Below are 15,049 nucleotides of genomic sequence, written 5' to 3' on the forward strand. Positions count from 1 at the left end.
CACAACCCACTACAGTAACTCCTCACTTAACATTGTAGTTATGTTCCTGGAAAATGCGACTTTAAGTGAAATGACGTTAAGTGAATCCAATTTCCCCATAAGAATGAATGTAAATGGGGGGGTTAGGTTCCAGGGAATTTTTTTTGCAATATAGTACTATAGTTGGGAGGTGCCCCTACCTTACCCCACACAGGCACAGCCCACTGCCACTGGAGACAATGAGGCAGGCAAGGAGGCTGAAGGTGCTGTAGGCTAGGAGAAGCACATTGCACAGCAGCAGCAGCTTCCCCTCCTCTGCAAGCACCAGGGGCAGAGGGGCTCAACCCTCAGCCTGCCCACTCCACCCCTTGTCCCAAGCCCCCACCTTTAACTCACCTCTTCTTCCCCCTTTCCCCTTTACTCCGCAAGCCGAATTCTCACTCCCACCCTCCCCCAAACGCCACAAGCCAGCTGATTGCTATGGGCAGGAGGCAGGGGAGGGAGGGGGAGGCACGCTGCATCCTCGCTCATAGACTCATAGACTTTAAGGTCAGAAGGGATCATTATGATCATCTAGTCTGACCTCCTGCATAGTGCAGGCTACTGAATCTCACCAACCCATTCCTGTATCAAACCTGTGTCTGAGCCACTGAAGTCCTCAAATCATGGTTTAAAGACTTCAAGATGCAGAGAATCCTCCAGCAAGTGACCTGTGCCCCATGCTGCAGAGGAAGGCGAACCCCCCCAGGGCCTCTGCCAATCTGCACTGGAGGAAAATTCCTTCCCGACCCCAAATATGGCGATCAGTTTAACCCTGAGCATGTGGGCAAGACTCACCAGCCAGTCACCCAGGAAAGAAGTCTCTGAAGTAACTCAGATCCCACCTCATCTAACATCCCATCATAAGTAATTGGGCATATTTACCACTAATAGTCAAAGACCAATCTCATTATACCATCTCCTCCATAAACTTATCAAGCTTAGTCTTGAAGCCAGATATGTCTTTTGCCCCCACTGCTCCCCTTGGAAGGTTGTTCCAGAACTTAACTCCTCTGATGGATAGAAACTGTCGTCTAATTTCAAGTCTAAACTTCCTGATGGCCAGTTTATATCCATTTGTTCTTGTGTTCACATTGGTACTGAGCTTAAATAATTCCCCTTTCTCCCTTGTATTTATCCCTCTGATATATTTGTAGAGAGCAATCATATCTCCCCTCAGCCTTCTTTTGGTTAGGCTAAAAAGCCAAGCTCTTTGAATCTCCTTTCATATGACAGGTTTTGCATTCCTTGGATCATCCTAGTAGCCCTTTTCTGTACCTGTTCCAGTTTGAATTCATCCTTCTTAAACATGGGAGACTAGAACTGCACACAGTATTCCAGATGAGGTCTCACTAGTGCCTTGTATAATGGTACTAACGCCTCCTTATCACTACAGGAAATACCTTGCCTGATGCATCCCAAGACGGCATTAGCTTTTTTCACGGCCATATCGCATTGGCAGATCATAGTCATCCTGTGATCAACCTTCCCTCCTCCCTCCTGCCCGTGGCAATCAGCTGGTTTGCGGCATTGAAGAGGGAGGGGGAGTCTGCGCTCCGAGTCCTCGCTCCTCCCCCATCCCTCCTGAATGCCACAAGCCAGCTGATTGCTGCAGACAAGAGGCAGGAGGAGAAGGGGGAAGGCACTGATCTGCGGGGTCTGCTGGCGGCCAGAAGGCGCCGGGGGGGAGGCTTAGGGCAGCTGATAGGGGGGCTGCCAGCTGTGGACAAAGCAGGCAGCCAAATGACTTTACAGAGAAGCATTGCACAAATTTCAATGGAGCATGTTTTGTAACTGAGCAGGGACATACGATTGAAACAACGTTAAATGAAAGGCTGTTAAGTGGGGAGTTACTGTATTAGCAAAAGGAGGAGAAAGGTCAATTGCGGCATTATCAGCCTGGCAAAATGAGGAATGGTGCCAGAAATTCCCCTTGGTCTGGACTCAGAAGAAAACAGGCTGTGGTAAAATCAATGCCTGTGTAAAAATTGTTGCGGATTTAGTGCCTCCCCAAAAACAATATTCTTATCCAAAGGAGGCAGAGGCCCAGTTGGTACAAACTATCAAGGAGCTGGAATAGCAGGGAGGAATCTGAAAAACAAATTCACCCTTCAGCTCCCCTGTGTGGTCGGTATGAAAAGCAGACAAACAGTCCTGGCACCTAACAACAGCCTACAGAAGGATTAATACATATACAATACCAATGGCTCCTATTGTGGCTGACATGACACAGGTTATACAAAAGGTCCAAGCCACATCGAAATATTTTTCAGTAATTGATTTATCCAATTGTTTCTTTGCTATTCCCCTAAACCCCGAATCACAGGATCGGTTTGCCTTTACAATAAAAGAATATCAGTGGACTTTTTGTCGATTGCCCGAAGGGTATCACAACAGTCTGGCAATCACACACCGGCAAATGATAGATATGCTGGATAGATTGAGTCTGCAAGATTGACCATTTGTGTGTTTGTATTTGGATGATATTTTAGTCTTTGGGGAAACTGAGGCACAGACTCAGATGATAACCGAAAAAGTGTTAGCATTAATCCTGTAAAACCAGGATTTAGGGGAGCCTTGGATAAGGATCGACTTGTGCAGCCCAAGGTCACATATTTGGGTATAATTATTGGAAAGAAGGAAGGCAAATAGACCAGTGCAAGATGAGAGCCCTACTAGGAATGCCAACTCCCACTGACGCCCACTCCTTGAGAGTGCTATTGGGAGGCTTTAACTTTCTCAGATCACACATTGACAAGTATACTGAAACAACGCACCCTTTGTGGCAATTACTAAAGACAAAGGCAAATTGGGAGTGGGGAGTAGAGCAGGATGCTGCTTTAAGGCTTTTAGAGCAAAAGGCTTCACAGCTCCAGCACTGCGTTTTCCCGATGAGTCACAGCCTTTTGTTATTCGATTATCTGCCAGACAATATGGTCTTGGCTGCTACACTATTACAAAATAATGAGGATGGAAAACTGGTTCCAGTAGCATATGAATCCTGGAAGCTACAAGGAGCTGAGATAAATATTGATCCCTGGGAACGCGAATGCCTGGCAACTGTCCGGGCAGTGCAATCTTTTGAATCAATCACAGGAATAGCTCCAGTCACTATTCAAAGCACCCAAACTAAAGTAAAATACATTTTGTCAGGAAAACTGATGGGAAGGAAAGTCTCTAATACTTGAATGGCACAATGGACGCTGATTTTAATTAACAGAGGGGTAACCACGGAAACTCTATCTAAAACAGATATGTTAACATGTGCTTTAATTGAAAAAGGAAACCAGCACGACTGTCCAGAGTTTACTCTGAAACAGAGAATTGCTGTATGGAGGCACCCCCACTAGAAGAATTGGATACGATAGGACAAGAGAAGCATATTTGATTCACTGATGGAAGTGCAATGGTAATAAATGGGAAAAGGTGTGTAAAATATGTAGCAACCAATTTAGATAAGGAGATTATTCAGGGACAGCTGGACCACAGGTTAGTCCAACATGCTGAATAACGTGCAATTTATCAGGTTCTGAAACAATATGAGAACTCCTCATGGCCAGTGTATATTTACGCCGACAGTGATTTTTGCATAAAGAGAATTCAGTTCTGGATGCAGGACTGGAAAAGAAACGGGTGGAAGGAGGAGGATGATAAAATTATTGCACACTTAGATGAGTGGGAATGGATTTACCAGTGAGTAACAGAATCCTAAGCAATTGAAAATCAGGCATGTGAAAGCCCACAACAAGGGAACAGGCAAGGAAGCCATTTGGAATAATCGGGTGGATACAATAGCCCGACAACACAGTATAGCAATTGTAACTAGAAGCCAAGCTGAAAGCACCCCTAGTGATGTCCCCGAACCAATGTACGCTGCTATAAATCACCGAATTCCAGGAAAAGTGGAAAGGCAAGAACAGATTAACGTAGCCCATTAGTACATGCAGGAGGGGGTAAAAGGAACCTTAAATAGGTTAAGACAAGTTACAGAATGGAAAAAGATGGAAGATGATATTAGAACGTGGGTAAGGAATTGCATTTGGTGTGCACAGGATAGAGCATGACCCCCTCACTTTGCACCAACGGAGGCTCGGGCCCTGGCATAGGGTTCAGATTGATTTTTGTGACAAGTTACCAAGAAGTAAAGATACATGTTAGTAATAATTGATTCCTTTTCAGGATGGGTAGAAACATTTCCCACTAGAACTAATAGCACCAAGGCGGTAGCTAAGAAGTTTTTTAATGAGGTGGTGTGGTGTGTAGATATGGTAGGCATGAGTCAACAGTGTGCCCTTGTTGCCAAGAAGGCTAACGGCATTTTGGGCTGTATAAGTAGGGGCATTGCCAGTAGATCGAGGGACGTTATCATTCCCCTCTGTTCGACATTGGTGAGGCCTCATCTGGAGTACTGTGTCCAGTTTTGGGCCCCACACTACAAGAAGCAGATGGAAACATTGGAAAGAGTCCAGGGGAGGGCAACAAAAATGATTAGGGGCCTGGAGCACATGACTTATGAGGAGAGGCTGAGGGAACTGGGATTGTTTAGTCTGCAGAAGAGAAGAATGAGGGAGGATTTGATAGCTGCTTTCAACTACCTGAAAGGGGGTTCCAAAGAGGATGGATCTAGATTGTTCTCAGTGGTACCTGATGACAGAACAAGGAGCAATGGTCTCAAGTTGCAGTGGGGGAGGTTTAGGTTGGATATTAGGAAAAACTTTTTCACTAGGAGAGTGGTGAAGCACTGGAATGGATTACCTAGGGAGGTGGTGGAATCTCCTTCCTTAGAGGTTTTTAAGGTCAGGCTTGACAAAGCCCTGACTGGGATGATTTAGTTGGGAATTGGTCCTGCTTTGAGCAGGGGGTTGGACTAGATAACCTCCTGAGGTCCCTTCCAACCCTGATATTCTATGATTCAGTGATTCTACCCCTGTAACAACAGATTCTGATAATGGGGTGGGGGCTTCGTTAGAGAATTTTTTACATCAGTGTTACAAGCTTTAGGAATCAAACAAAAATTTCATATATCCTATAGACCCCAATCCTCGGGTCAGGTAGAGCGCATGAACTGAACCATTAAGGAAGCACTGCGGAAAGTAGTACATTCTATGGAAAAGATTGGCCAGACAAGCTGCCTCTCATTTTAGCAGCTATCTGCAGCAGCAACAGACTGAAAACCAAAATCTAGCCTTTCAAAATTATGTTTGGACACTCAGTGACCTTATGATTAACCCTAGCCACCTAACACAAGATCAGGGAGAAATCCCTAATGTAACACACAGCGAATATTTATAGTGTCTTAAGCAGCTGCAAGAAGACAAAACCACTCTCCAATATAGGGTCAATCAAGCTATGGAACAAATCAATTAAAAAATCCATGCACAAAAGCATACTGAAACAGCCCTATGGGAAATAGGAGATCAAGTTGCGTACCTCAAATTGGGGAAAAGGGGTCACTCAATGGAATCAAAATGGACAGGCCCCTATTCCATAGGGGACCACCTCAGCCCAATGGTATACCACATTGAGTGAGAAAGATGGAAAATTAAAATGGGTACATGTCTCACAGATTAAACTTTTTGCATGAATAATAATGTCTTGGACTTTTTACAGAAAAGGATTCCTGGAATTCAGAACATAAGGTGCTGCTTGACCACTACTACCCTCCAAATCCATGAAATCTCAGTATAAAGGTTGGCAGTCCCTGTTCTTGGGGGCCTTTATGTCCCAGATATTCAAAAATATCTTGGGGAAGCCCACTGCAACCTCTCTCCTGGTCAAGTATCATTCCCTTCTAAATAATCAATCTTGGATCCCCATCAGGGAACCAGAAATCCTCTTAGAATGGTATGATAAAAATACAAACTGAATTTCCACTAGGAAATACCAATATTTATGCTTGGGACGGGGAAGTGGGACTTAAGGTTCACCTTATAAACACCACAGGAGTACCAAGCCACTGGGAAATAGGGGTTAAAATAGAGGGTCGCTATGGGGATACCACCTGGAGTTCCAGCTACCCATGATTACCATATCAGTGGGATAAGCCTCTTAAGACAGGGACAATACTAACTGTCATAGTAGCATATTGTCCAATATTGAACGGAAATTCAAACCTTTGGTCCCCAGATATGTGTACTAAGACTTGGACCAAAGTTGTTGCTTTCAAAAGAAGCACTCCTGTCATAAACAGATAAGTAAGAGTTAATAGAACAAAAGTACTTCATATCTCTTTTGCCTGGAAAGGGTTAACAAGAACAGTGAGCCTGGCTGTCACCTGACCAGAGGACCAATCAGAGGACAGGATACTTTCAAATCTTGAGGGAGGGAAGTTTTTGTGCTGTGCTGTTAGAATTTGGTGGTTGTTCACTCTGGGGGCTCAGAGGGACCAGACGTGCAACCAGGTTTCTCTCCAATCTCCCTGATACAGGCTCTTATAGATTCAAAATAGTGAGTACTAGGTAGATAAAGCGAGTTAGGCTTATGATTGTTTTCTTTATTTTCAAATGTGTATTTGGCTGGAAGGAGTTCAAATTTGTATTTTGCTGAAAGGATTTTAATTTGTACTTGAATACTTAGGCTGGGAGGGCATTCCCAGTGTCTATAGCTGAAAGACCCTGTACATATTCCATCTTAAATTTACAAAGATAATTTTTACTGTTTTTTATTTCTTTAATTAAAAGCTTTTCTTGTTTAAGAACCTAATTGTTTTATTATTCTGGTGAGACCCCAGGGGACTGGGTCTGGATTCACCAGGGAACTGGTGGGGAGAAAGGAGGGAAGGGGAAGAGAGAGGCTAAATTCTCTCTGTGTTAGGATTACTGTCTCTCTCAGGGAGAATCTGGGAGGGGAAGACAGATGGGGGGGGGAAGGTGCATTTTCCTCTCTGTTTCAAGATTCAAGGAGTTTGAATCACAGTGATCTTCCAGGGTAACCCAGGGAGGGGAAGGCTGGGAGAGGCAATGGTGAAGGAAAGGGTTTACTTTCCTTGTGTTAAGATCCAGAGGGTCTGGGTCTTGGGGGTCCCCGGGCAAGGTTTAGGGGGGACCAGAGTGTACCAGGCACTGTAATTCCTGGTTGGTGGCAGCGCTACAGGTTCTAAGCTGGTAAATGAGCTTAGAGGAATTCATGCTGGTACCCCATCTTTTGGACGCTAAGGGTCAGAGTGGGAAATTATACCACGACAACTCTGATCAGGATAAAGAAACCCAGACTGTTTGTAACTAGAGTGACCCCATAAAGGTCCTCCTGAATCCTTTGTTAGCAGAAATTAAAATTAATATGGATTGGACCCAGCCGAATGTGCCAAGAGTGGAACTAAACTGTTTGCCCTACTCTCTTCCTATTTTAAAAGCCTGGATAAAAAACTTGCAAAGGCCCTATGGTCAGATCAAACAAGATATAGCAGACACTGTATTAGGAGGGGTTGGTTTTGGAACAGGGATTATGAATATGGTACATTTAGAGATAATCAGAAATAAATTGAGCACTTTATCACAATTACAGGAGAGTCTCATACACAAGCAGGCAGATGCTAATGTGGATTTAGTACAAATAGGCCTGGGCAATCTGAAAGCGACATGGAGTCTGTGGAAATGGTTAAACACCACCACCTGGCTGCTGTACAAGGAACAGCTGGAATTGGGAAACAAATCTGCCTTAGCCATGGGGTGCACTGAGATGCAAATTCTTAGTTTAGTATCACTAGAACATGAAATGTTCTGGGTAATATCAGGAAATGTTAAAGTACTGGAACACCTTTTAAAAGAATGGAAAAAATCTTAGGATGGGAGGGATAGTTCAGTGGTTTGAGCATTGCCTTGCTATACCCAAGGTTGTGAGTTCAATTCTTGAGGAGGGCATTTAGGCAACTGGGGTGAAAATCTGTCTGGGGATTGGTCCTGCTTTGAGCAAGGGGTTGGACTAGATACCTCCTGAGGTCCCTTCCAATTCTATGATGCCTATAAGCATGAATGGATACAATATGTCTCCAGCATGATTAAGTCTGAACTCCTACTAGGAGAAATTATTGTCAAAATTGCCCATCAGCAATCTATGGAGAAAGAGCTATGGAAAGTCAGTCCACTACCAAAATTAACCATGGTATCTTTCTGGTTACCTCTCATTATGGGTCAGTGGGACGGGAAAGAGAAAAGACTATTGGATATGCGACAGTGTACAAAATGGGACCATTTCAAATGGGTCTGCCTCCCCCTGCCTGCCACCACAAAACCATGCAGTAGGGATAGATCATTAGACACATGCGTTTGGGATGAACTGGAAAATGTAACCAGTGTTTTATGTAATGAACTATGTGTATGTGTTCTATCCTGGGAAACAATATTTTGGATACAATATTTTGGATATGCAGTGCTAGCATTTTATACACCAATGACCACACTTATTACTTTCCTAAGCTAGAGAAAGCCCAAAGTACCATGATCGCTCCCTTAGTTAACTTCTCCATGTCCCTTGGTTTGGATTGGCAGGAATTAGTTGATTATCTGCTTCTAGAAGCAAAACTAACTCAGTTTTTGCAAGAAAACCAAAAGGATGTGGGAAAGCTATTTCTCCAAATAACACATGTAAATGGAGATATGATTAAAATTGCTAATTCTGAAAAAGAACTTACTGCATATCGTTGGTATGATGTTTTTACAGGCTGGTTGCACTTCCCACCTCACAGGTGAACACCCTAACTATTGGGATAAAAATTACAAAGGGAAGGACCACCACCTCCTCCTACAGTGGTTGCGTTGCGATCGACACCTAAACTGTGATAATACCAGCCAAACCTGCACATCTATGGGGGATAATTTCTGCTACCATAGTGAAGAAGGGAAGAGTCATCACTGGGCCTGCCATGGATCTCCTTGGGGATAGGTGATGATCATAATGTCCTTGCACATCTGCAGCCATAGATCAGTGCATGGGCCCATCCCTGTGGTGACCTCACCCTTTCATGTCAATCAAACACTACTGTGAATCAACACCACCTTTGGTGTTACTGGGATATTTTCTAGGTGGGTGGCTGTGACATACCGGCGCCCAACCCAGACTAATCGGCAGCTGTGTCACACCTGCCTGCAGCCTTGCAATGCCGTGCTGAAGTGGCTTCCACGTGGGCCAATCACAAACAACCGTCTAGTATGCAAATCAAACCCTGAGCACGTGTGTGTAACTGCAGCCTGGCCAGGAATAGTTGGGTTACACTCAGCTCTCACCACCCTTGGTTATACTGCAGGGTGACTCCAACACACTTCCCAGTCTTTGATTCCCTCCAGAAATATACGTCCTGTGCTGCCCAATCCTCTCCTGGACAATACATTTACATTGTCCATTATTTCTTTAATAGCACTAATATGCATACAATTTAGCTTCTCAGACACTTCTATTTAAACACACTGGATTAGATAAAACAATAAAACAAAGTTTTTGACTACAAAGATAGATTTCCAGTGAGTGCAAATAAGGAGGCATAGACATCAGACATGGTTACAAGAAAAATAAAGCTGGAATGCAACTTGTGCCTAAGTTAACAAACAATGTGAAATTCAAAGCAAATGTATTATCCCCACATGTTTTCAGCAGTCTTTCTGACAAAACTTCTTAGTTCAGGACACCTTCCCCCAGTTCAATGGCTGCTTCCTTTGTCCCTTCACATGCAGTAAATCAACGGGCAGAGAGAGAGAGAGGGAGAGTGAGTGGTGTCTCTTATAATCCGATCCTCCTTTTGAGAAACATTTCCACCTGGTTACCTGGAGACAAAATGTCTATGTGCAAGGATGTTTCCTTGCTGCTTTTTCCTCACCTTTTTGATCTTCTTTGGTTTCTATTCCTGCTTGATAACTCTGTTTACTGCTTAAATACAAAATTAAGCAGTGCACACATTTCTTTGTTTAAGATAGACCTGTTTGCCAACCTCAGTTTGAAACGTAATAATAAGAACTTAAGAACATAAGAACTGCCATCCTTGGTCAGACCAAAGTCCATCTAGCCCAGAATCCTGTCTTCCGACAGTGGCCAATGCCAGGTGCCCCAGAGGGAATGAACAGAACAGGGAATCATCCAGTGATCCATTCCCTGTCTCTCATTCCCAGCTTCTGGCAAACAGAGGACAGGGACACCATCTCTGGCCATCCTGGCTAATAGCCATTGATGGACCTGTCCTCCATGAATTTATTTAGTTCTTTTTTTAACCCTGTTATAGTCTTGGCCTTCACAACATCCTCTGGCAAGGGGTTCCACAGGTTGGCTGTTCATTGTGGGAAAACATACTTCTTTTTTTGTTTTAAACCTGCTGCCTATTATTTTCATTTGGTGGCCCCTAGTTCTTATGTTATGAGAAGGAGTAAACAACACTTCCTTATTTACTTTCTCCACACCAGTCATGATTCTATAGACCTCTATAGTCTATAGACCCCTTAGTCATCTATTTTCCAAGCTAGAAAGTCCCAGTCTTATTAATCTCTCCTCATACAGAAGCTGTTCCATTGCCCTAATCATTTTTGTTGCCCTTTTCTGAACCTTTTCCAATTCCAATATATCTTTTTTGAGATGGGGCAACCACATCTGTATGCAGTATTCAGGGTGTGGGCCTCCCATGGATTTATATAGAGGCAATATAATGGTTTCTGTCTTATTATCTATCCCTTTCTTAATGATTCTCATCATTTTTTTCACTTTTTTGACTGCCACTGTACATTGGATGGATGTTTTCAGAAAAGACCATACAATGTAATCTTATAACTTCACATGCCACACATATTTTATCAGAACAATACTGATCAGCAAATTATGAGTTTTCAAATGATACATTATAAGGCATACGTTAAAAGTGATTTCCATTAAGTTTTAGCATTTTTGGGGGGAGCGGTATTGGAAAACATTAAGGCCAGATCTTCGCTCTTTGATATAGTTTTGGCTTTTCAGAGTACTGCCATTGACTCATAAGTAGCAAGCAGCACTAGGTTTGGTGGGGGTGCTAGGTGTTTTGAAGGATAAAGATCTTATTTTCAAGCTCTTTAAGGTAGGAATCTCTCTGCAAACCCCAAAGCTATGTGTTATTGTCCTGCAGAGCATGGAAGAATGTAATGGGTCAGTCTACTCTGAGTTTTTGAGTTGGTGACACACACAATGTGAAACCAGGAGAACTTTGCCTGTTTCTACAGGGCTCTGTTGCACTTGCACTGCATGGGTCCTAAACACTCATTTAAATACCCATCACCAACCACTTGGTGTTCTACTTCCCTTCGTATTTTCAGTGTTGTCACTTGCTTGTATTTGGCTTTGTATTGTTATTTGTGTTGCTTTGTTACTTATTTTTACTGTTCTCTCTGTGTGGAATATTATTCAAATTAAGAATTGACATTGGAGAGAAATCGTATAATCCTGAGTCAATGCCTTTTACTCTCCTTTCCAGTGGCAGAAAATATTATATTAATATTTGGGGTGAGAGCATTTCTAGTTGACTCATAAATTTATTTAGCATCTTAAAGCTGTGCTGTGTGTGCAGATAATATGCATGCAAGAGGAATAGTTTTGTGAACTGCAAAAGTCCGGTGCATGCTAGTGTTTTGCCAGATGCTTCATTTTTTGAGAGCAGCTTTCCCTGAAGATTTAGTGGTCTGTGGTAGAAGTTCGTTATTTAATTGGCCCTCTGGTGCATATATTTTATGCTTTCACTTAGTGATCATGATGACTTTGTTTTATTTATGTAGCTGTTTTCTGTACACAACATTTTGCTGTGTTTACTAGCTTGAGTTGTTAGAAAGGATGGTAAAATACATGTACTCCAAGGGCAGTGTTAATTTTCTTTTTATTTGGTTTCATATTAAATAAGCATCTTAATCAGTGCACCTTGTTAATTATCCCTTGTTTTAATATTTCTTTCTTCTTTTTCCTCCGTACCTATGAACTTTTAAAAATATATATTAAATCTAGGTTTAGTATGCACAATAAATGACCTCGATATTTGTGCTGCACGTAACGTTCAATCTGAACATGGATTTCCTGTTTTACAGAGAAGCATCAAATTAACAATGGAGGGCAGATGGCAGTGGTCTCCTCCTGAGCTCCTCTGGTCATCATGTGGTCTCCATCAAGCACAATGCATGAACCTATCCTTCCTACTTTGGGGAGTAACCTAGCAAGGGAAGGACGTAGAATACCAGGGTGATTGGCATGCAATAGATAGATATATAGATAGATAATCTGGAGAACTCTTACATGTCTTACAAGTTTTATATTTCACGTATTGGGATTGGGACAATGAGTTGATTCTGAAACAATCAGTATGTTTCAGGTGTATCTAACATTCTGTTCCTTTGATTCCAGACTTATTGCTAAGACTGGTTGAAATTTTTTTTGAGAAGTTTTTTTGATTGGAAATTGGATTTTCAATTGAACTATTTTTTCCATGAAATTATCTTTTCCCTGGAAATTAGAATTCCATCAAAAAACCAAACACCCCTCCTCCCTAAACTGTGGCTGTGGGACTCTGGTGATGTTCCAGGGCAGTTCAGCAAGAGGAGAGACCATCATGGGTCATGGGGATGTAGTCCAGCCTAGGAGTCTGGCCCATTCAAGAGATTGGTGGTGTGTGGTATCTGATGCACCCCCCATGGTATTTCCAAGGAGAAAGGCTTTCAGTCTCCACGAACAAATCCCCTTTGTGGATCAGTTCTGTGCAGTACCCAGCTTGCACTGAAAACAGTAGGATGAAATATACCCCTAACCTCATACTCTGGTAGAAATTGCATCATTTAATAATACAGTAGGAAAGAGTGGGCCGAATTAATTCCCAGGGCATGAGATACACCAAGGTGGCTTTGGTTCACTGAACCCATTAATTAGTTGTTATAGCTCTCTGAGCTCAGATATTCCCAGTTCCTTGAGGAATCATGTCCCATAGATCACAAATCTCACTATAAAACTTCCCGAATGCTCCCAACTGGCAGTTTCTGATAATGAGGAAACGTCAATACATCTCTCTCTCTCTTCTCAGCAGGTACGTGCGATTGTCCTGAATTACAGTCTCAGAAACACGCAGACATGATGGTGTTCAGCAGGTATTGAACTGAAGACCTCCAGCATTAAAAGCCTGAGTCCCAACTTCTACCCCTTCGGCTAAGCGAGTGACTTCCTTGCTTGGAAAAATAGCTAGTTACATATTCCCTGAAGCCAGTGCTTTCCATTGTGTCTCTGGGTTTTCATACAGGCTAAAGTAAATGCCAAAAAGCTTAATTAGCACAGTAAGCAACTTTGCCCCAACTGGACATGGCAAGCCACAGAGCTCACCATGCCCAAAGAGGGTGGAAAGATTGACACTCCGTTACTCATCCTTTCTTTAGCTAACAAATAATCTCTTCAGACTGAGATGGTTTTCACCCTGATTGTCTTACAGCAGAGTCACAAGTCACTGTTTGCTGTTCACATTAGTGAAAAGGAGTGTCCCTGTGTGAGGTTTGATTAACCTGCATGTCATTGTATTTATTGAGCATGTATTTTATCGAACAACTGAAATGACCAGCTGTGAACATCTGACTCTGTGGATTAAGCCCTTCCCTGAACGAGTACTGATGTCCATTGAGAAACTGATCTCTATTTATCTTCAGTTACTTCATTATAGAGAAGGGACAGGTTTTCCACCTGCAGCTATCTGATCTGTGTTCAGAGGAGATGGAAAAAGGAAATCACTTGGAGGCGACTAAGTTCATTCTCTCAGGACTGACAGATCGTCAGGAGCTGCAGGTTCCCCTGTTTGTGGTGTTCCTACTGATTTATGGTATCACCATGGTGGGGAATGGGGGGATGATCTTGTTAATCACCATTGACCCCCAACTCCACACTCCCATGTACTTTTTCCTCAGTAATTTGTTTTTCTGTGACCTTTGCTTATCCTCGATAATTTCCCTTAAGATGCTGCTGAATTTCTTAGCACAGAGGAAAAGCATTTCTTACACTACCTGCGCTGTGCAAATGTCTCTCTTTGTCGCTTTTTCAGATGTTGAGTGTCTCTTGCTGGCTGGAATGGCGTATGACCGTTATGTGGCCATCTGTAACCCACTGCTCTATACGGTCACCATGTCCAGGCAGCTTTGTAAACAGCTGGTGGCTGGGGTGTACGCTGTGGGATTGGTGGATTCAATGATACATGTGTGTTTTACATTTCGGCTGTCATTCTGCAGGTCCAACATCATCAATCATTTCTTCTGTGACATCCCCCCACTGCTGGTGCTCTCCTGTTCTGATACTCTCATCAATGAGATTGTGATGTTTACTTTAGTGTGCTGCATTATAGTGAGCAGCCTTGTAACTGTCCTCCTCTCCTATGTCTATATCACCTCCACTATCCTGCAGATCCGCTCTGCCGAGGGCCGGTGCAAAGCCTTCTCCACCTGCATTTTCCACTTGACTGCTGTGGTCCTGCTTTTTGGCACCTTCCTCTTCATGTATTTATGTCCCACTTCCAGCTATTCCATGGACATGGACAAAGTGGCCTCAGTGTTTTACACGCTGGTGATCCCCATGCTGAACCCCCTCATCTACAGCCTGAGGAACATGGAGGTGAAGGAAGCCCTAAGAAGAGCAATGAATAAACTCCTAACCAATTCCTGAATCTGTTTAACTCTTTACTGGTTTAGTGATGGAGAGTGGGAACAGGTGAATTCAATTTCCAGCCCATTGCAATGTAATTTTGCAGAGTCCTTGATTGTATTGTTCATCATTGTATTGTTATTATTATTAATTTGTGTGTATTCCCACAAGGTCTGCATGCCCCAACTGAGATCAGTGGACAAATCACAAGAAGAATCACAGGTCCAGAAAGAAAGAATGATTTTATAAGCTGGTGGCTAGGGGTACCCACCTAGAGTGTGAGATGCTCAACTTCTTGTCTCTGTTCCAGTGGTTATTTAATTAGTTATCCGCAATAGAACAACTTTGAAAGGAGAGATTGTGAGCAGTCGGATTGCAATAGCACATCGTGCAGGGGCATATCCATGTGCATAGTGTGACAGGTTTGGTCACAGAG

General features: G+C 43.0%; 1 protein-coding gene across 1 annotated transcript; it reads left to right on the forward strand.

Moving 5' to 3' along the window:
- The first annotated feature begins 10,696 nt into the window (after positions 1-10,696).
- LOC127051100 (olfactory receptor 1019-like) lies at positions 10,697-14,634 on the forward strand. The gene is made up of 2 exons (XM_050952989.1): positions 10,697-10,708; positions 13,693-14,634. The coding sequence occupies exon 2, from the start codon at positions 13,696-13,698 to the stop codon at positions 14,632-14,634; it is 939 nt and encodes a 312-aa protein (XP_050808946.1). The 5' UTR covers positions 10,697-10,708; positions 13,693-13,695.
- The last annotated feature ends 415 nt before the right edge of the window (positions 14,635-15,049 follow it).

The sequence above is a fragment of the Gopherus flavomarginatus genome, chromosome 5, assembly GCF_025201925.1.
Source record: "Gopherus flavomarginatus isolate rGopFla2 chromosome 5, rGopFla2.mat.asm, whole genome shotgun sequence".
Taxonomy (NCBI): domain Eukaryota; kingdom Metazoa; phylum Chordata; order Testudines; family Testudinidae; genus Gopherus; species Gopherus flavomarginatus.

Coding starts and splice junctions, on each gene's coding strand:
- LOC127051100 (XM_050952989.1), top strand. CDS start 13,696: ATGGAAAAAGGAAATCACTTGGAGGCGACTAAGTTCATTCTCTCAGGA.